A 20,907-nucleotide genomic window follows, 5' to 3' on the forward strand; every position below is an offset into this window, starting at 1 on the left:
GTGAGTAAGAAATAACTTTCATGAACAGAATGACTGAATTCAAGATTAGCAGTATGAGTTGCAGTAAATTTTTAGAAGTGATCACTTTCATACATTTTCCATATTATACAAACAACTGTACCTATTGTATGAAGAAATTTAACGTCATTTTTAAAACAACAAAGGTGAATGGAACGTGCAGGAACATAGCAAGCTTATTTTTAAAAAAAAATCTAGTGTTATTCATTTATAATCCAATCCTGACCAAAACTATCACTGAAATTGGTGGGAGGTTTATGGGTGCATAAGGAATCCACAGTTAAATTTATAATAGGTATATACTTTAGAATGTACTTAGTAAGTAAACATTGTGTAGGTATGTAGCATCAAGCATGAACCAACCATTGTCCTGCTGTGTCTGCTTTCTCTTTTTTACCTGGTGAATCTAGTGAGAACAGAATTTCAAATTCATTACTAGAATTGGTTGGGAAATGCCTTTTAATTTAAAGTTTTCCTCAAAAAATTAAAGCAAAAATATTTTGGCTGAAAATCAAAATATTTAAATTCTGAAATGCCACCATGGTGCCTCATGGGAATTGTAATTTCAGTGTCTCATGCTCCCATACTCCCGTATAGGCCAGGTTCCCTGATCAGGTGGTTTGCCATGATGCACCACAGTCTTCCCTGAGGGAAGGCAGTGCATCCTGGTATTCACATGCCACGGTATATCATGGAGGTAAAGTCTGGCTGGGCAGCCCAGCCACGTAGGAGAATGGGACAGCAGCATTTGAGAATCAAAGTATTTTATGTTTCAGCCAAAAGATTTTGGTTTTCAGTTGAAAACATTTTTAGTTTTCATGCAGTTTTTGACAAACAATTGAAATATTCTGGTGAAAGCAGAGAACTTTTTGCAAAAAGTTTGTTTAGTTAAAACTCCAATTTTTCATCAAGAAACATTTTTAACAGAATTTTTTGACCAGCCCTACTCATTATTGAAGCAGATTATGTATCCAACTATAATGCTTGAAAATATTAAGTTATAAATGCAGCTTTGGTTGTGTAGTTTACTCAGGATTTATGAAAATGCCCATCCGTTTATGCTTTCTCTGCTGTTAGAGAGGTATATATTATATTGATGACTACAACTTGAGAAAAATGTAATGTTTCTTATTCATTCAGAAACATTTATCAAGGCTTTCCCCTGTCTTTATAATAAATAAATATTACCATGAATTAAAAATCCCTGAGTACTTTTCTATTTCACAGTAAAGAACAAATAAATACACATTTTTGAGCTTGAGAACGTTAGTAAATAAATTTTCACTGTTAATTTCAAATTATCCTGCTACTGTAGAATACCCATTTTAGCAGATATGTGAAATTTTGAAATAGTATAGCTATTTGGAACTCAATATAAAACTTTGCGTTTTTTTACACAAATTTATCCTTGTTACATTAAAGGTAGTGAGCACATGAGAATGTCAATTGATTGTGCTTGCCAAGGGAAGTGATGAGATATTAGGGGGCAAGATTGTACCTGACCATAGGTGTACAATAGTGGCTGCTGGAGTCAGAAGCCTTCCTTATTCTTGAGCAACTGCATCTTTGAGCATAAGAAATGCATTGAACTAGCACTGCCAGTTGCACAAGCTTCCCTAAAGGGGATGAGGAATCTCCAGACCAGCAAGCAGAACTGACTCCAAGTATTCTTGAAGAACAATGACTCTTGCCGCTCCCCTGGGGGAATGCCTCAAAACTGCCATCTACTGAGGGTTGTGCATAAATCCCCAATTCAACCCCAAACCACCATGTGCCATATTCTTGAAGTTGGGTTTGAAAGATACTAGTCCATATGTCAAGTTTCAGAACCCTTTGCCTACACCTCCAACATTTCTCCCCTATTCTGGCATGCAAAATACTATAGAAAAGTTCTCTATGCTTTTTGAAATAACATACTTTAAAAGTATATATGCTATTAGGCTGTTTAATGAAATGTAATATGAACAGAAATATTAACTAACTGTAAACTTGTGGAGTAATGTGGTAAGTCAGGGTAGAAATAAGAACGGCATAGTGCATCACCTAAACATTACTGAACACATGCATTGCTAAATTAAAGATTATTTATTATTGTTGGTTTATTTATTTTAGTCATCTACTATCAGTAAACACAATTGCCCTTTTGGAAGTTTCCTTACTTGAGCATTGATAGGTTTATGAGTATTTTTAAAATAAGCAACAAAAATATTTCATGTACTAATTAAGGCAACTGTGGTTGTATGCAATCAGGCAGTGCCAGAAAGAGTTTTGGTTCTCTAATTGTTACATGTTTAGAGCAGTACACCTTGTTATAAATTATTAATTGAGCTTTACATTATGGCCAGTGTTTTTTGAAATATTAATCATTTCATTTTATTTTTCCCCAGCTCCTCACTTAGAAGTGTATCAACTGGATCCTCAAGACCTTCCAAAGTATGTCTCGTATGTGGGGATGAGGCATCTGGATGTCATTATGGGGTGGTTACCTGTGGCAGTTGCAAAGTTTTCTTCAAAAGAGCAGTGGAAGGTAAATGTTCATGTGGGTGCTTCTTTTATTCACTTTCTGATTTTGTTATATTTTCATGATTAATTCTGCAATGTTGTTAGCCTTAAAAAATATTTGTTGTATTAACTCAGCAATTATGAAAAATACTGCTTTAGAAAACTTCCAGGCATTTTCCAGATAATGTACACCTTAAAGACTTTGCTTTATATCAACCAAATCAGCTTCCCGCTCCTCCGCCCACAATTGTTTTTTCAGTTAGACATACAGAAAATAATTGTATTTGGTCACAAATATACCCAAATCTTTCATGAGCTGTAAGAGAATTTTGGATAAAGACTGGGAAGCGTCTGACTGTGCTTCAGAATTCCATTACTCCCATAACATGTAGCTTCTATGCTACAGTAAGACTTATGAAGACCAGCTATATAACCATAGACAGATGTGCCTAGGACTCATTAATATATTCCCCCTCCACTGCAAAAAGAGAGTGGTGACTTGAAGGCCAGTGAATCTTGGTGAAAAAGCCTCGATTGGAGGGTCTCCAAGGTAAATGATGACGGTCTACACCTGCATTAAGATTTTCTCTCCAAGACTACATTTTAATTGGTATTTTTAAATAAGGCATTTCCATTACCAAGTGGGTGTTTGGGCTGTTGTCTTTCCTTTTATTATGCTAGCTAACGTACAAATGCTCTTGCTAGGGCACCTCTGAAAGAATTCATGGGGGTAACCTTGAGTGCTGCAGGAGCTTGGTTTTGCCTCGTATGAATTGGTTTGAGCTCGGAATAAAATAAAAAATGTTATTTACAAACTCTCTGTAAATGTAAAATATTTCCAAGTGGCAGATGTTATATTTTCACTAACAAGGACTAAGGTTTGTGTAGGGCTTTTTGTTGCCTATTTAGCAAATAAGAAGCTTGTGAGTAAATAGACTGCTCCTCCAGTGACTATGACAAGAGGCCTATCCTAAAGAGGAAATGTATTCTCTACAGTACCCAGCTGGTTCTGGGGAAGAGTAGAGTCTGACCAAAGAGGTGTGATATTAATCATATGATTAAGTTATTTTTGCAGGCCTTAGATGAGTTCGTTGATAACAGAATAGCAAAATGGATTTGTACCCTGTGTTAAGTAGACCTACAGGGCCAAGAGAGTTTTTCACTGAAGTCAAGTCTTCATGTGATATCCATCTTCTGTAGTCAAAAGGTATCCTCCTAACTGAAGCAAACTGGCTGGAATATGAACACATGGAATTAATTCATCACTTTACAAAGCATTCAGAACGAGCTTTGGAATTTTCTCTAATAGTCGTGTAGTACCAGGTCTGATATTCTAGTCCAGGGGTGGGAAAACTTTTTGGGCTGAGGGCCACATCTGGGTGGGGAAATTGTATGCAGGGCCAGGGCAGGGGGTTGGGGTGCGTAAGGGGTGTGGGGTGTGGGAGGGGGTGCAGTGTGCAGGAAGGGGCTCAGGGCAAGGGATTGGGGCAGAAGAGGGGTACGGAGAAAGGGGCTCAGGGAAGGGGATTGGGGTGCAGGAGGGGGCTCAGGGCAGGGGTACAGGAGGGGTGCAGAGTGGGAGGGGGCTCAGGGCAGCAGTTTGGGGTGTACAGGGATGCAGGGTGCAGAAGGGAGTTCAGGGCAGGGAGTTGGGGTGTAGGAGAGGTGCGAGGTGCAGGCAGGGGGCTTAGGGCAGGAAGTTGGGGGCAGGGTGCAGGAGGGGTTTGGGCTCCGGCCCAGTGCCGCTTACCTAAAGTGGCTCCTGGGTGGCAACGGCATGCACCGGGGCCAGGCCAGGCTCTCTGCATGCCTGCCCTGGCCCCATGCCGTGCCGCTCCAGGAAGCTCTGCAGCCCCTGAGGGAGGGGGGCGGAAGGCTCCGCATGTGCTGCCCTTGCTGCGTCTCCAGGTACCTCCCCTGAAGCTCCCATTGGCCGCGGTTCTCCGTGGGGGGTGGTGCCTGGAGGAAAGGGCACCAGCACGGAGCCCTCTGCCCCCCCCACCTGGGGGCCCGCAGGGACGTGGTGCCGGCGGCACCACAGACCGGATCCAAAGCCCAAGGAGCCGGAGCCGGCCCATGGGCCATAGTTTGCCCACCCCTGCTCTAGTCTCTTACCCTCTGGTCTGAGTTTTTAGCTGCTCGTTTTCCTACTGTCTGAACTGGAGGATTCAAATTTATGGTACCGGATAATTTTTTTTTAACATAAAATCTTAGTAGATGGGCACGCCAGAGGCTAGTTTGGTCTGGGTTTCTATTACTAATATCTAAGTGGCCAGGTTTGCCCCATAGCTCTAATGTATGAAGCACTACCACACTTCCTTAGTTTCCTCCTACATATTCCCTTCCCAGCAAGTGTCTACCTAGTTTTAATTTAGTGTAAAATTTCATTAAAATAAATGTTTCAAGTTATTGTATAGCTTTAAGTTTCTAACATCTTGGTGTGCTTATTTGATGGCTTTCCTTTCCCTTCATAAAATTCTAAAGAAAGGTTTGGAGGAGTCATTTTAGGAGGTACCAGGGGACTGAGATTTGGTTTTCAAGTCTCAGAACCCAAACTTCTGGTGGGGAAAAAATACCCCTTAATCAGCAATAAATGTAATATTAAAATGCAAGTACACGTAATTACTGAATAATTAGCATTCAGAGTTAACTCGGTAGACTGAAATCTTTTTGTCCTACAGGTGAAAGGTGAAGAGTAGAAAGTTGATTTTGTTTTAAATGGTTGTTTCACAGAGTCACGGAATAAGGGATTGTTATTTTGTAATTAAATAGTACAAACTTTGAGCAATTGTTAAATTTGTTTTGCATAGTTTGGAAATGTAGTTCATTTTGTAAAGATTTTTCCATACCTTCAAAGATGTATGTGTTTTAACTTTACAGACTTCACTAGTACGTCTCAAAAGGCATAAAGTTAAGCATGTATGTAAGTTTCATGAGTACTGGTGATGAAAAATTATATTCACCATTTCATTTCTAAAATAATTATAGGCATTAAAATACGGTACTGTAGTGATAAACACCCTAAATATACTTATATACATTTCCTTAGCACACAACTATTTTGTTAAGTTAAATGAATGGCTCTTTATGGGTGGAGGTATATGCAGTGGAAAACACAAAGGAGTGTCAGAAAGGAAGCTTGGAAAAATGTACCAAAAATGTATATTAATTTAGCATCGTCTGAAGAGCTACTCCATTTTTTAAAAAGCTCATTTAAAATGCACTTCATGTGACAGATTTGAGACAAATGTACAACAAAAATAAGTGCCTATTTACATACATTAGTTAGGGTTTTCTTAATTTTATTGACATATTTTTATTAACTTCTTTGGCTTATATCTATGTGAAGATGTATGCAAGCATTTGCAGTAACACTGTATAATATATGTATAATATAGAAAGTAGGAAGTATGATATTAAACATATTAATTATGGAAGTGCCACTCATGGTATCTTAGTTAAAGTTGAGTTTTGCACTTAAAGTAGGGATTCAGGCACTTCATTATGTATGAAGAATACAGAAATTCTCCTCAAAATTATATTACTTAGTCTTTGAGTGAATTTTCTGAGAATTTACAAATAAATTGGCTAATTACTTTGAGTTAAAATTAATATTCAAAAATAATCCTTTAAGATATTTAGAATTCAGTGTTTCCTTCTTTCTCTTAAATGACCTAAACAGAATAATGCAGATGTTTTTAACTCTGCTTATAGTTAGCACTCTCAGAAATCTTGTACATAGGCTATATTTGAAACTTTTTTTTAGGGTTAATGGACATTTCCCCCCATTATTTTTATATTGAATGTTTCTTTTTCAGCAAATTTCACAAAGGGGAATTACACGTGGAACTGTGCTCTTTCAAAATGGCTGGCACACTAAGGGTAGTCGAGCTCTGGAAAAGACTTCCACGGGGGGTTGTGAAATTCCCATCATTGGAGGTTTTTAATAACAGATTGGACAAACACCTGTCTGGGATAGTCTGGGTTTACTTGGGCCTTAGCGCAGGGGCTTGAATGGTTGACTTCTCAAGGTCCCTTCCAGCCCTACATTTCTATGATTCTGTGATAAGCTAAGGGAACACTCTTGACCCGAGGAAATGGCCCCCAGCATAATTACATGCTTGCTTTGCTTAAACTGGCCACTGGATACTGTACACTCATTCATAAGCCGAATATTTTTGGTAAAAAAATGACACATCAAAGAGCAGGGATCGGCTTATAAATGGGTCTACACCAAAATGTGATGATTTTAAACTCTATGGAATCATTGAATTGAATATCTAATACATTGTCGTTTTGTTTACCTGGAGCGTCTGCAGACACGGAGCCCCTCAGCTCCCTGTGGCAGCGGTTTGGTGTTCCCAGCCAATGGGAGCTGCGGGAAGTGGCCATTGGCTGGGAACGGCAAACTGCAGCCCTGGGAGCTGAGGGGCTCTGTGCCTGTGAACACTCCAGGTAAACAAAACGTCCAGGCCCGCTAGAGGCTTATCCTAACAGGCCGGGAGCCAAAAATTGCCAACCCCTGAAATATAGGGTCGGCTTATGAAAGGGTCATACTGCTTTTGCTATTTTTACCTTACCGTCTTGGGGGGTCGGCTTATAAATGAACGGGCTAATGAACAAGTATATACGGTATTTTACGTGCACCTCAGTGAACAGCTTATAGAGATGTATCATCTTTGGTATAGGTTTGCATATAAAGCCATATAAAGCCTCCAAGCCTTCTCCTCAATAGGCTTCCACTGAGGAAAAAAAATTATCTTGGTGGCAACTTCTGAAGGTTCTGAACTCCTGAAAGAATTTTGACCATCCAAAACCTGGGGTTTGGGGATTCTCAACTCCAGTTTATGGATGGTTCTTTATTGCCATATTGCCCATTAGAATGGGGGATAACAGACTGGACCAAAAGATCAAGCTTCCTGTCCACAAGCTACATATAGTATATATTTCAGATTTTGGCAGTTGACCGATTGTCTTGCTATATGCTATTTAAAACTTATTTCTCTGAGTTCCATGCTTTTGAATATAAATGAAAGAGAAATGAAGGTATGTCCGTCACAGTTCCGGGGCTCTCAGTCAGGTCTCAGTCTTTGCCATCACCTCTCTTGGGGAGGGACCAGTCCCCCTGGGCTTCATTGTGTTTATCCCAGCAGGTCTGACCTTAGCCCTGACTTTGCAGTTTTGCTCTCTCTCACAAAGGCCTATGAGAATGTGCACTAGTGACCAACCAGCTTTCACAGAGCACAGTACATTTATTTTACGACAAAAGCATTACAGAGAAAACATATCATAAGACAAACTGTCTTTCATGTGGGGAATCTGGTAGGCCTCAAAGTCCTTCAAACCCAGCTAGCAGGGTTTGCCCTCTGGGTTACAATCTCGTGAGTTTTGGATCATAATGAGAAATGCCACAAGACTGTTCAGGTGGACATTTTATACAGTTGTGAACCTTTGTTTTCCCCTTGCTTCCTAAAACAGGTAAAACCGGTAAATGCTCCCACTCCCCGGGGAGTGAAATTTCAAAGGCTGGGTGTCTGCTAGAGCTTTGTGAATACCAAACCAAAAAAAATCCAGTAAACAAATTTTCATTTAGATCAGAGATAAAATATTTTGACAAAGGAAAAACTGAAAAAAATTCATTCAGTAGAACTAAATGATTTGAATATCAACTCGAAACTACATTTCAAAATGAAATGTCAGCATTTTCTAAACAACATGTCAATTTGAATTATTGCATTTGAAAAATTTAGTTTTGAAACAAAATGTCATAACTGTTTTGACATTTCCCAAATCTTTTTTTTTTCTTCAACCAAAACTATTCGCTGATTTTTTTCTTTTCAGCTAAATTTTTATTCACTGGGGAAAAAAATCGCTCAACTCTAGTATCTTTATAACTGGCTTTGGAAACTTTGCATTAATTCCCCCTTCCCTCCTGTCAATTGCAGATTCCACAAGAAACCCACCTAACAAGCCAGAAATACAAAGATACATATAACACGTATTGATATATAAGTCCCATGAATATTCTACATGCTGTAGCATTGGGTACACCTCAGTGTAGTAGTCTTTTGAAATCTCCATGCTTCCTAGTGATGTTTCTGTCACAATGCCTTTCTTTTATTAAAACTAGGAATTCTAGGCTAGAAGGTGAGAAGCATACCAAACAAGCAGAATGAAATGCTAGAAAATTCTGAAAGACTTGCTTAGTTAGCAAAACTAAAAAGAGAACTTTGTTATGAGAATAGAAGTTTATTAGAAAGATTATTTTGATGAACAAGAGAGTGAAAGTGTTTTGTCACTTAAAAAGCAATGTTTTTGTCCATGCTAAATAAACTGAATTTAAGAGATTTCTTTGCACTACCATTGTGTGATGTTTGCTAGCCAGGATTACTTTTTTCTTCACCCCCATCTCTAGAATAAATTATATACACAATCCTTTCCTGTACTCCTCTGCATTCTCTTATTCATTCTGCAGTGTTGGAGCCAGTATTTTTCCATCACAGGCTGCAGTTTTCATTTTAACAGCTTTCACAAAGTCAGTGACCTTTCTGAATTCAACATTGTTCTATACAAATGTCCATACCTTATCTCAGAATCTGTATGTATTCAGAGGATCCCTGAAATCAAGTCTGCTTCTGATCTATTGTGCCAATCTGAATTTACAGCCTTGTCACACTGAAATAGTGGTTTAAGGGCAAGCTGAGGGGTGGTCTGCTGAGGGCTTGAGAGCTTGTACAGGCTCACCTGTTCCCAACGTGGTATTTCCATACAGTTGATATGCAATGGTTTTACAACCGCAAAATAAACACATTACTGATCATCCCTGGTTTTGCCACCGGATTTCAATTTTTTTTATAGGAATAGGAAGGATCCCTCCACCCTTCCTCTCTGGCAGGCAACAGTGCTGACTGAGTGGGGTAATGGCTACAGTTATTTCCTGCCCCTAACTGGCTGCAGTAGCTGAAACCTTAAGAGACTGATGGGAAAGGGAGCCAGAAATGGCAACAGCTGCACCATAAAAAGAAAAAAGAAAAAAAGCAAAGTTTAGCATAAGTAGAGAAAAGATTAATTAAAGGCAAGGCACTTTACAGTAGGTCATTTACAAGTTATTGGAGGGAAAAAGCGTTCTGTTGCTGCTATGAATGTGTGTGAACTGCATAGCAAACTGCACAGTGAAACTGAATGCTTGGGAATAAATGTTAGGTGTACAATACTAATGGAGCAGGCTCATTCTGGTGCTATATTCCAGAAAAAAATTCTAGCTGATGCAGTCTCTTGGTTTTAAAACTAGCAAGGAGTCAGTGACAATTTTAGCAGCTTCAGTGCCATAGGGAACCACAAACTGAAGCTGTTAATGACTAGAAAAGTGGAAAAACACTGATGCTTTCACAACAAGCAAATCTAAAAACCTGCTAGTGCTTTAATGAAATTAAAAAAAAAATCTCATACTGAACTTTATTTTCAAGACTTCTGACCTGCACTGAAATCACTGAGGTCCTAGTAACCTAGTGCTAAAATGTGCCATCATTTTCTGAAGCTTTAAATCCTCTCCACCTTAAAACTCCAAATTATAACTCCCATTCTTCTGGCTGACATCTTAATCTGTTCATGAGTTACTGTTGAATGATTCAAGTCATTCCCTTCCCCATGGCTGAGCATTGCCCTAGAGAGCAACAGCCAGGTGCCAAGGTAGGTATTTAAACATGGGTCTCCTCCATAGCACTGAAAAACACTATAACTATCCAACAGGATCAGCCCTAATTCAATTTTTTTTTTTTTTTTTAGTTTTGTGAGCACTAGTTGTTAGTTTGTTTCAGTGTTAAAATTACATTCATAAAAGTGTAACCTTCCTCTTTTTGCCCAATTTCTAATTAACCATGATCCCGTGGACTCTGATAGTGAGGATCTATATATCTTAAGTATTTATATTGCTCCCATAACCATAGTACCTGAGTGTATCACAATCTTTAATATATTTATCCTCACAGCACCTCTGTGAGGTAGGGTACCACTATTATTCCCATTTTAAAAATGAGAACTGAGGTATAGAGAAACTAAAGACCCACTGACATTCTCAACACTGCCACTCAGCTGCCAGCTAACTTTTTGAAGAGTTTCTGCCTGTCAGCATTCACAAAGCCAACTAAGTGCTAATGCCCCCAACAGCTAACAAGATGCTTGGAGCCCTAGCTGAAGCCGAAGCCCCAAAGTAGGATCTTACCACTGGAGGCTGATCTTATAGGCCTGCTCTGAACATGTGTAAGGCCTGATACCTGTCAGATACTACAGCAGGAAAGCCGGATGCAGGCCACTGATAGGGTGAAGGGGCAACACAGCACCTGCAGAAAAGACATCCGAGGACACAAGGAAACGTAGGGTGATGTGGATTTAAGTCCCAACTCCGAATCAGGCAAAGCAGGGATTTGAACCTGTCTCTCACATCCCAGGTGAATGCCCTAACTAACCAGGTTATAGGGGCGTGCATGTGTGCGCTCTCGCTCTCTCCCCCCCCCCCCCCCCTCCGATGTGGAATGGGAAAATCTCACAGGATGGGAAAACCAGGTCTAGTGTTAATTTTTTCAGCTGTTAGTGCCTGGGCAACCTGAGCAGCTGACCTGGCTTAGGCACCTACCTCCTGAAGAAGATTCAAAGCTGAACATCTGAGCAGAGGGAGGTGCCTATTTCTGGCCTATCTCAGGTGCCTAAGCCCTTTCCTGTAAATTTCATTCATGGCTAGTTTACGCAGCTTCCTGCTCAGCTTGCTGGCTTCTGAGGATCCCTTGCCTAGGCACCTGACTCTCCTCATGCATTGTATGGGGAGCCGGTGTGTCTAACTCCCAGGGATCAGGCCCAGCTCCAGGCACCAGCATTCCAAGCAGGTGCTTGGGGCGGCAATCTGCAAGGGGCGGCAGTCCGTGTGTTTTTGCCACCCCAAGCAGCACGCCGAATTGCCGTTGCGGACAGCGGGGGCAGTCCGTGTGCCGTTAGGGCGGCACGCGTGTTTCCGCGGTGGCGGCAGTTCAGCAGCAGTGTCTATGTTTAGCTGCCCGCAGCGGCAATTCGGCGGCAGCTTCTGTCTTCCGGCTGAAGACAGAAGCTGCCGACGAATTGCCGCCGCCACGGAAACGCGCATGCCGCCCTAACGGCACACGGACTGCCCCCACTGTCGGCGGCGGCAATTCAGTGCGCTGCTTGGGGCGGCAAAAACAGTAGAGCCAGCCTTGGCAGGGATGAGGATTCCACTAGGCAGCAGACTGCCAAGGGGTTGGGAAGGCACCACAATGCTGAGCAAATCTGGACCTAAGTGACTTTCCCCAGGTCACGCAGTAAGCCTGAAGTAGAGCAGGGTATTGAGCCTAGGCCTCCCAAATCCTAAGCTAGCATCCTTCCTTTAATAACAGGCAAGTCAAAGCAGTATTTTCTGCTAAACATATGCAAGATCAGAAGTCTCAGCCATTAGTTCAATGTGTACACATGAATACCTTCAACATATTCACCTGAAAAAAACTCCCAATTTTTTCTAACTGCATTACAGTTTGTCAGAAGCAGTAATGTCCATTTTGGGAACAATGAAAGAAAATAATTTAAAATGGGGTGCTTACTTTACGCACAACTGAGATAAATTAACAATGAAGACAGAAGAACTCAAACATATAAAGTTAACATAGCTGCTAATACTGGAATGAAAATAACCAGTGATACAGAAAGAATGGATGAATCAACCAATCTAAATTTGGGATGTGAAACAGTAATGGTGACATTTTCCCAGTTCCTGCCTCTGGATCATCTTGATGTAGAGAGCTTGGACCTGTCTGGAGAAAACGGAGCTAGTGATGGGACAAAAGATACTCTGCAGGGGGTTGGAGAGGAAATCTGCGAATGGTCTAGTTTAGAGAGAAAGATGAGGGAAATGTTTGTGTAGGTTGTATTTGAAAATCCAATTTCCAAGCCAAAATCAAGGGCAAAATTTTGATTATATGCATTCAGAACAGGGTGGGAACTTCACACTTTTACAGACTAATACATGTAATTTGGAAGAGGAAGAAGTGTAGAATTGTATTTCTTAAAATTAAGATATGTGTGACTCAGCAGTCCAAACATATTTGGCAAAAAACCCTGAAAGGGCATCAGACAATTTATGATTATTTTCTGGATCAAACATATGGACGTATGGTGAAACTATTAATTCTTCTCCCAAGTGGCTTCTGCATATTCCTGCTTGTAGGACACACTTTTTTCTTAGCCTTCTTTGTGGGTACCACTGAGCTTTGGAACCTTCCAGAAAAGCAGTCCTTTCTGGGACTGCATGAATACCCTTTCACCCTCCCCTGAGAGCACTGAACATTAGGTGCTCAAGTTACAAGCTGAAGTTACCGATCACTTCAGTTTCTTCCTTTCCATGGAGTAACTGCAGAGTCTCTCTTCTCAAATCTGGAGAGAGTTCTCTGGTTGTTAAATCATTGCAATTTTAGATAGCAATTTTAGGTAAATTAGATAATCTGAGGTCGTTTCTGCACCACTATGGTTTAAACTCACAGACTGAGTTCAATTTTTATTCCGAGCTCATCCTTGCTGCTTATTATTATTAATCATGTTTATTACAGTAGTGCCTAGGGAACAACCAAGATCAGAGCCCCATTGCGCTAGGCACTGCACAAACAGAGAGCAGTAGACAATCCTTGCTCTGAAGGGTTTATAATCTAAATAGACAAAGCAGACCCGGGAGAAAGGGATGTAATATCTAAGCAGAGCATCCAATGTAATGTCAACAAATGTGATGTTAGTTCCATAATTTTCTGGGGGTAGCTTTAGTTAGGAGGGGATTAGCTAAATGGGATGGAAAGGGAAGGGAAGGGAAGGGAAGGGAGGGGGTGAGCAGGACAAAGCAGGGCAGAAATGTCTGAGGGACAGGTGTGGAGTGAGGCTGAGATGAAGAGACTATGAGACAGGAGCTGGGAAGGGTCTGAAGCACATAACCTATCAGTATAGAACGGTAATAATATTTTCTACAGTTTTTACTGGATATTTTTTGTCTGCAAGTCCATGCTTAACCTGCTTGTGCAGCTGCTCCTGTTAATTCAATCCCTGCAGTTAAATTCTTCCTCCTAGCTCACGTGGTGAAGGATGGGGATCATTGAATGGGTCCTAGTGCCCCTAGAGTGTATTGATCTCTCTTCCACAATTCTGAGTCCAGGGGGTGCTGTGGGGGTGGGGGCGCTAGCTAGACTCCATGTTACCCCTCCACTCCAGTGCAGTAGTACTTGTTATCCTGCTTCTGCAGCTGGTCTGCCAGTTTCCATCTCTCACTTCAGTGTCCTTGTAGCTTATTATTACTTTTCATTTGTTGTCCAGCAGCCCGCAGCATAACAATGTTCTAGGCACATTCCAGAACAGAAGGCAGGGTCCCTGCCCTGAACAGAACAGGTAAAATATACTCATGTTGCTCTTCAAGAGGCTCAGGCATTTCACATAACCTTAGGAAAGCTTCACTTTCATTTTTCTTTTGAGCCATCGCATCATCTTTTTACTCTTCAGATGTGATAGTCCCAAACATTTGCTATTTTTTAAAAAGGGGAAATGATGTACCTGTGATACTGCTTTTTTGAAGATACCATCTTACAAAATTCTCATTTGCCTGCCTGCCCAATCTCCACTCTGAGTTTCAAGGTTACAACTTTATTTTATTTTTTACTTTTTTCCATTCAGGTTTGTTTTTTCTTCTCTCTGACCCATTTTTGATTGTAGATTTATCATCTTACACTTTTCTTTCTGCTCAGTCAAAGGAACTGACTGAAACATTCCATAGCGCTATATATGTTCAGGGCACAGCTCCCATTGACTTCAGTTGCAGTTGAGTGCTCAGCGCTTCTGCAAATCAGGCCGCAAGGTATCTAGTTGGATGACCAGAAAATGCAGAATGCACAATTAGTGACCACCTGTGAAAAGTTGAAGTAATTTACTTACATCACACAGGAATTCAGTGGCCAAGGCAGGGATAGAATCCAGATGTCCAAGCAGCATTCAAATACCTTAACCATGAAACCCTCCTTTCTCTTCCTATAGTCCTAACCCTGCGTCTTGAGTAGAAGTTTCCTTGATAATCATACACAAAAGAAGAGGAAAGAATATTAGTATGTTCACTCATTCACTATCTATTTCAATTTGTGCAACAAGTGAAAGCTGGATGTCTTACAGACAACAGCCTCCTTCACTACACAGCACTGATTCATCCCCAGAGTGTAGGCAAAGACAGCCTTAATTCGGGCATTCCCTAACTTTTGAGTGCCCAATTTTGCAACCTTAACAATGTTCTTTTAATGTTTTTTGTGTGTAATTATTATTTATGATGGTATCGGGGCACATATTTTACTCTTAACAACATCCTGCCTAATTAGCTATTTAGGGATAAATTGTAGCATTTTACTCCGGCTTCCATTGGTGTGTAACTACACAGAACCATGTGAATTTGGGAAGGCACAATCACAGATGGCTGGCATCTGTGGGAATATGTCCTCCTCTCTCCCCTTTGTGCCCACAATAAATCCCAACATATTTGGTGATTTACCTATTTTGAATCTCTGGTAACTTGTACTATGTAAATTTCATCTGCAGATTGTTGCAGCATCTGATGTTGATGTGGTTAACTTGCCATTTTGCTGTAGTCCTGTGGTGCTGCTAGTTTCCTGAATACACTGCAGGTGTTGCACATGTGATTTGAGATTAATTTCTAATGCTGTACTGTGAACCACTTCCTTTATCAGACTTTGTGGTGTAACACTGAGTCTGATATAAAACAACTTGTTGAGTCTTGGCCCTCAATGTACAAAGCTTCACTTTAATTACTCACCTTATAATAGCATATTTTATAATTATCAAAAGTTATGCAAAGGGGCACTGTATTTTTCATGGGATAAATTTTTGTCTGGTGTAGAGAGAATTATAGTTCTCCCTAAATATTAAAATATTTTCACTTGTTTTAAGGATTTACTGATTTCAGAGATATTTCCTGTGCATAAAATGAAGAATCAGTGTAAAAATGGTCAACTGTTTCAAATAAACATAAATATTTTAAGTACATTTAAAACATTATGTTTCTGGATATTTTCATATATATTTTTTGAAAATGGTGTGGTCAGTTGTGATGTAAATTACTAAATAAGAAGTTATGTAACAATTTTCCATGCCTCTTTTGATTTTTTTTAAAATGTTCATAGTAAGATTATGAAAGGGAGATGGAAGCCTACAAAAATATTGAGTGGATGTTGGATGTTTACATTGTGTTATGTGCAGAATTTTTTGGAGTAAGATACTATTAATTGTGTGTGTGTGTGTGTGTGTGTGTGTGTGTGAGAGAGAGAGAGAGAGAGAGAGAGAGAGTTGTATCAATGAAACTTCTGCTCAGCATTAGTTTTTCAAATAAGTTTTGCTTTTTATTCAATCCCCACCTATCTTAATGAGGCAGAAAGAAATCAAAGAACATATTCAAGGACACAGAATAAGTCAGTTGCCCAGCTGGAACAGAATCCAGAATGCCCCTGACTCCCAATTTTTTGCTCTGATTTACTAAGCTTTCATTCCCTATTTCATATTGACTGGCTTTGCAACACCTTAACTATAAGCAGAAAAGTAAGCAAGCTGCTCTAGTAGAGTTGCCTTATTCTGTCTAAGGCTGAACTAAGAAAGTAGCATAAAAACAACCACCTAGCAGAGACTGCTTGTGAGTTAAGCTCAGCCTTCAACACGAAGCAACTGTAGATCTCTTGCTGAGTCACAGTGCTAGTTAATGTATAAGTTGGAAAAAAGAAAGACAGAAAGCCATTCTGCATTGACAGTGCCTCTGATCTCTCACAAGTGACTTTCATTTACTTTAGCAAGCTAATATGTAAAAAATCAGTCTAGATACAGATTTTGTTTAATAGTACAATAGGTGACCAATAGTGAGAACAGGAAATTGTAATGGAATTATTACTCTAGGCAGTAGATATGTATATTCACTGAACTACAGAGACACCATTATTCGGAAAAGAATATTTCAGAAAAGATAAAAGAAATGCCTTATGGAAGGAATATCATGAGAAGGAATTTGGGCAAGGTTATATTTTAGAAAGTGGAGATGTAGGTTAGATGAAAGCCATTGTGTTAACAAATACCTTGGTCTGTCTGAAAATGAAATGGATTATAAGACGATACCATCGGCCACATTTGCAAAATTGACATTCAGCTGCATATGTACAACATGCACATAACCAAAATCCTGGGCTTTCGTGCAAACCCTAATTTGCATATAAATATCTGTATGTGAGTAAGTCAGGGTTAGTGCAGATACATTGAAGTTTGTGTGCTCCCCGTGTGGTGCATGTCATTTTGAAAATTTAAATCAAGGAAATCACCAACGGGGAAGTACCCTCTGTGGTAAACTGATTTCAAAATATAACTCAAAATCCATAAACAAAAATCAATTTAAAATGTTTTTAGAACACAAATTAGGTGGTTTTGAAACTTTTTTTTATTTTTACAATTTGTTGAAAAATAGTATTTTTGTAGTTGGTTTTGCTAAGTGCTAATCAAATAAAATTCAGGTTTCAGAGTAGCAGTTGTGTTAGTCTGTGTCCGCAAAAAGAACAGGAGTACTTGTGGCACCTTAGAGACTAACGAAATAAATTCATTAGTCTCTAAGGTGCTACAAGTACTCCTATTCAAATAAAATTGTTGTCATTTGTAAAATACTCGCATTATGATGTACAAAATATTTTGAATTTTTCATTTTAATTCTATTCCTCTGTTTCCAAAAAAAAATCTCTAATTATGATAGGTTCAGTGCACTTAAGTCAAATTTCCAATCTTGCCCCATTTGCTGCTTGTGCTTCATTTTAACTCTAGCTGAAAGCTAGATCCAGGATTCCTTTTACACTCTCTCTTGTTCAGTTCACTTGCATTCATTCTGCTATTACAGCCTAATATTTTCTCTGCTAGTTCTATAGCCCATCACCTAGACTATAGTTGTAACTAAGCAGTACAACTACTATTATAAATGAAAAGCTGTATATACCCAGCTGCTCATTTTAATTCTTCTGGGAACTGGCTCATGTAACATTTATAATGCAGAAGAGAGATGGACTGGATATTTTGTATTTTATAGTTTCAGGTTTTCTATATGCTGTAGCATAACTCGCTTGCTTGCTTTGTAACAAATAAAAAACCTGAGGTTTTTTTGTATAGGAAAAGAACCTCAGGTTGGAGGTAGACATATGGCAAACAGTTCTTCCAATTGTCAAAACAGGTGTTTATTACAGAAATGGATGATATTGAAAACTGCAATGTTACTTTGCTGGAGAGATTCACTGTATGATACTGTGTGGGCACAGATCAAAAGAACTGAGCTGTAACTTTTTTCTAAAGAGAACAATTTAAACTGCAGTTTGTAAGATTCCTTCAAACTTTGTGCTTGTCTAGCCTGATAGTGAAAGTACGGTTTTAAACCTTTATTTTAATAGGCTAGGACTACAGTTTTAAATTAATTGGTGACTAAGATTTAAAGAGAAAAGAGTGCTCTGCACCTTTGAAAATCAGGCAGTTATTAGTGTTACAATCAAGTTCCTAATTCTACATTTTATTAATCCATTTCTGAAAATCTTGGCAGGCATAGAATCACCGAATCGTAGAAATGTAGGACTGGAAGAGATCTTGATAGGTGCAGGACAAAATATTATCTAGTCCATTCCTAACGGATGTTTGTCTAACCTATTCTTAAAATCCTCCAGTGATGGAGATTTCACAACCTCCCTTGGTAGTTAAGCACCCAGACAGTTAGGAAGTTTTTCTTAATGTCTAATCTAAATCTCCCTTGCTGCAATTTAAGCCCTTTACTTCTTGTCCTTCTATGTACTTGAACACTGTAGTCATGTCCCCCCTGAGTCTTCTCTTCTCCAGACTAACCACGCCCAATTTTTTTCAATTTTTCCTCATAGGTCATGTTTTCTAGACCTTTAATTGTTTTTCTTGCTCTCCTCTGGCCTTCCGCTAATTTGTTCACATCTTTTCTGAAGTGTGGTGCCCAGAACTGGGGACACAAATCCAGCTGAGGCCTTATCAGTACTGAGTAAAGTGGAAGAATTACTTCTTGTGTCTTGCTTATGATATAAAAGATTATTTATAAATAGATATTTATTTATTATATGTATTTGTTTCACAGACTTGTACTGTAACTTGTTTTCTAAATATAATTGTATATTTTCACCTAAGCATTCAATCATTTATTCATCCACTTTACCATGTGGATTTAGAACTGAAAGGGACTTGGTGATAGTGTGTGCATCATATGATACATGCAAATACCATTCTTAACAATGCTGCTTGAAATTACAAAAATTATAGCTGATCATTTTCTCTGATACAGTGGAATTATAATGATAGACTATTGGGGAAAATTAATAACTACTTTTTATTTAGTATGTACTAGCATCTAAAATCAAAAACTGCAATAAAAGACATCACTCCATTTAGAAATAATACTTAGATTTTCTATCCTGTTAATAATGGCGTAACCATAGGAAAATACTTATGCAGTGGTAACCTCAGATTCTTGAATGAGACTGCTACTGCCAGTGGTATTTTAGTGATATTACGCAGAAGATATGCAATGGCAAACAGATGAATTAAAATGACAGGATCTCACAAATGTTCAAATGCTTTAGAGAGCCTTGGGAACTATAAATGATCTCTCACATTCCCATTCTTCTGCAGTATCATCATTCAGGTACTCCTGTGTTGTACTGTATGTAGGGCAGCTGGAAGTCATTCAAATACAGTAGGTCTGTGCAGTGAATTCAATTACATGAATGTTTTAATGCAACAGAACAAAATTGCCTATAACTTTTTTATAAATTAGTGCACTAGAAACAAATAATGCTTTTGCTAGCCCAAATGACCACACTGACTTGTGGTATTCTAGTCTCAATTTATTTTGGGAAGCAAAACCATTTTTAGATCAGAATTTTAGTAATAATGCCTGCCAATTCCTCTATTTTAATTGTTCATTTAAGAAGAAGAGGCTGCAATATCTTGTGACTGAAAGGCATGAGAAAGGAGCAAAGGGTATAAACAGACAAGCAAAGCATGCTTATTAGCACATGCTGGAAATTATTTTATGATAAAGATTGAACAGTGGTTGACTAGTAATAGTTTTTCAGAATTATCTTCTAAGAGATGCATTTACTTGAACATCTTCAAGTACTCTAATAGCAGCATCCCTTCTCCAGTTATTTCTAGGAAACTTTACTGTCCTTCAAATCCCTGCTCATGAGTCAATTATTGTGTTCAGCATTATGCTACTAACTTTCATTCTGCCCGATCTCCTGCACCTAATCATTTTCTGTTGTTCTTCTTCCAAGAGCTACGTTTTATTGCTGAATGATTTCTTTATAATTCTTCTCTCTCCCCTCTCTCTCCCTCAATTTTTTTTAAATTAAATATGTAATTCATTAGCCATAATGTAAAAACAATAAGCCACTGTGGAAAATGAGGGAAATATCTGTATTTTTTATAGATATCAGGTGCTCCTCAGTTTACTTGCTCAGTTTTGTACTGCTGCCTACCTGGCTCAAAGGGTTAAGTCATTGACCATGACTTTAATTCAATCACCATATTTTAAAGACAATGCACATGAATTCCTTGGAAGCTTCACCTCCAATTGAAGTCTCCCTGACACCTCCAGGGGAGGGGAGGGGAAAGAAATTGCTAGGAAAAGAAATAAACCAGTTCTGCCCAGAGAGCAAATGAAGGGGCTTAGGGGGAAATGAGGACAAGATGTTTGAACTGGATAAAATGTGGGCGTCTGGGACACAGAGAGGGATACAGAGAGCATGCTGCAGCAACAGTCTGTTACTTCCATTTCTGGGGTGGGAGAAACTCTGAGTAGAACTTACCAAAGCTGGCAAAGAAAGATTAAGGTTTAAATAAGGAGGAAATATATGTATAGAGCTTTACTGTTTAAACACTTTGCTCTGTGGGCTGCATATCTTTTGGGTGAATAAATAATGTTTTGTTTTGAAGGTGTTTTTGAGCCCCTTTAATCAGCTTGGTAGTCTGATTCCTGGAGGAAAATTGCTTACAGGTGCCTAGGGTTACCATATTTAAAAAATAAAAAAAGAGGACACTCCACGGGCTCTGGTCCCGCCCCTTTCCCACCCCCGGCCCCGCCCCAACTCCACCCCTACTCCGCCCATTCCCCCAAAGTCCCCGCCCTAACTCCCCCTCCTCCCTCCCAGCCACGCGAAAAGGGCTGCCCAAGCGCTACCGGCTTCACGGTTTGCCGGGCAGCCGCCAGACCCTGCGCCCCCGGCCGGCGCTTCCCCAGCACAGCTGGAGCCCAGGAGGGGAAGAGCCCAG

At 39.5% G+C, this 20,907-nt stretch overlaps 1 protein-coding gene and 1 pseudogene across 4 annotated transcripts in view; one reads left to right on the forward strand and one right to left on the reverse strand.

Annotated features, from left to right (window-relative positions):
- NR3C2 (nuclear receptor subfamily 3 group C member 2) overlaps positions 1-20,907 on the forward strand; it is a 271,622-nt gene that overhangs the window by 163,499 nt on the left and 87,216 nt on the right. For 3 of the 4 annotated variants that reach the window (XM_054029218.1, XM_054029219.1, XM_054029216.1), the window contains exon 3: positions 2,406-2,557. In XM_054029218.1, coding sequence (XP_053885193.1) covers positions 2,406-2,557 — 152 coding nt within the window. The remainder of the gene's footprint in view (positions 1-2,405; positions 2,558-20,907) is intronic. The other variant, XM_054029217.1, reaches the window with a different exon arrangement.
- Positions 8,985-9,331, reverse strand: LOC128837930 (transcription initiation factor IIA subunit 2-like; annotated as a pseudogene).

This window comes from Malaclemys terrapin, chromosome 5 (genome assembly GCF_027887155.1).
Source record: "Malaclemys terrapin pileata isolate rMalTer1 chromosome 5, rMalTer1.hap1, whole genome shotgun sequence".
Classification (NCBI taxonomy): domain Eukaryota; kingdom Metazoa; phylum Chordata; order Testudines; family Emydidae; genus Malaclemys; species Malaclemys terrapin.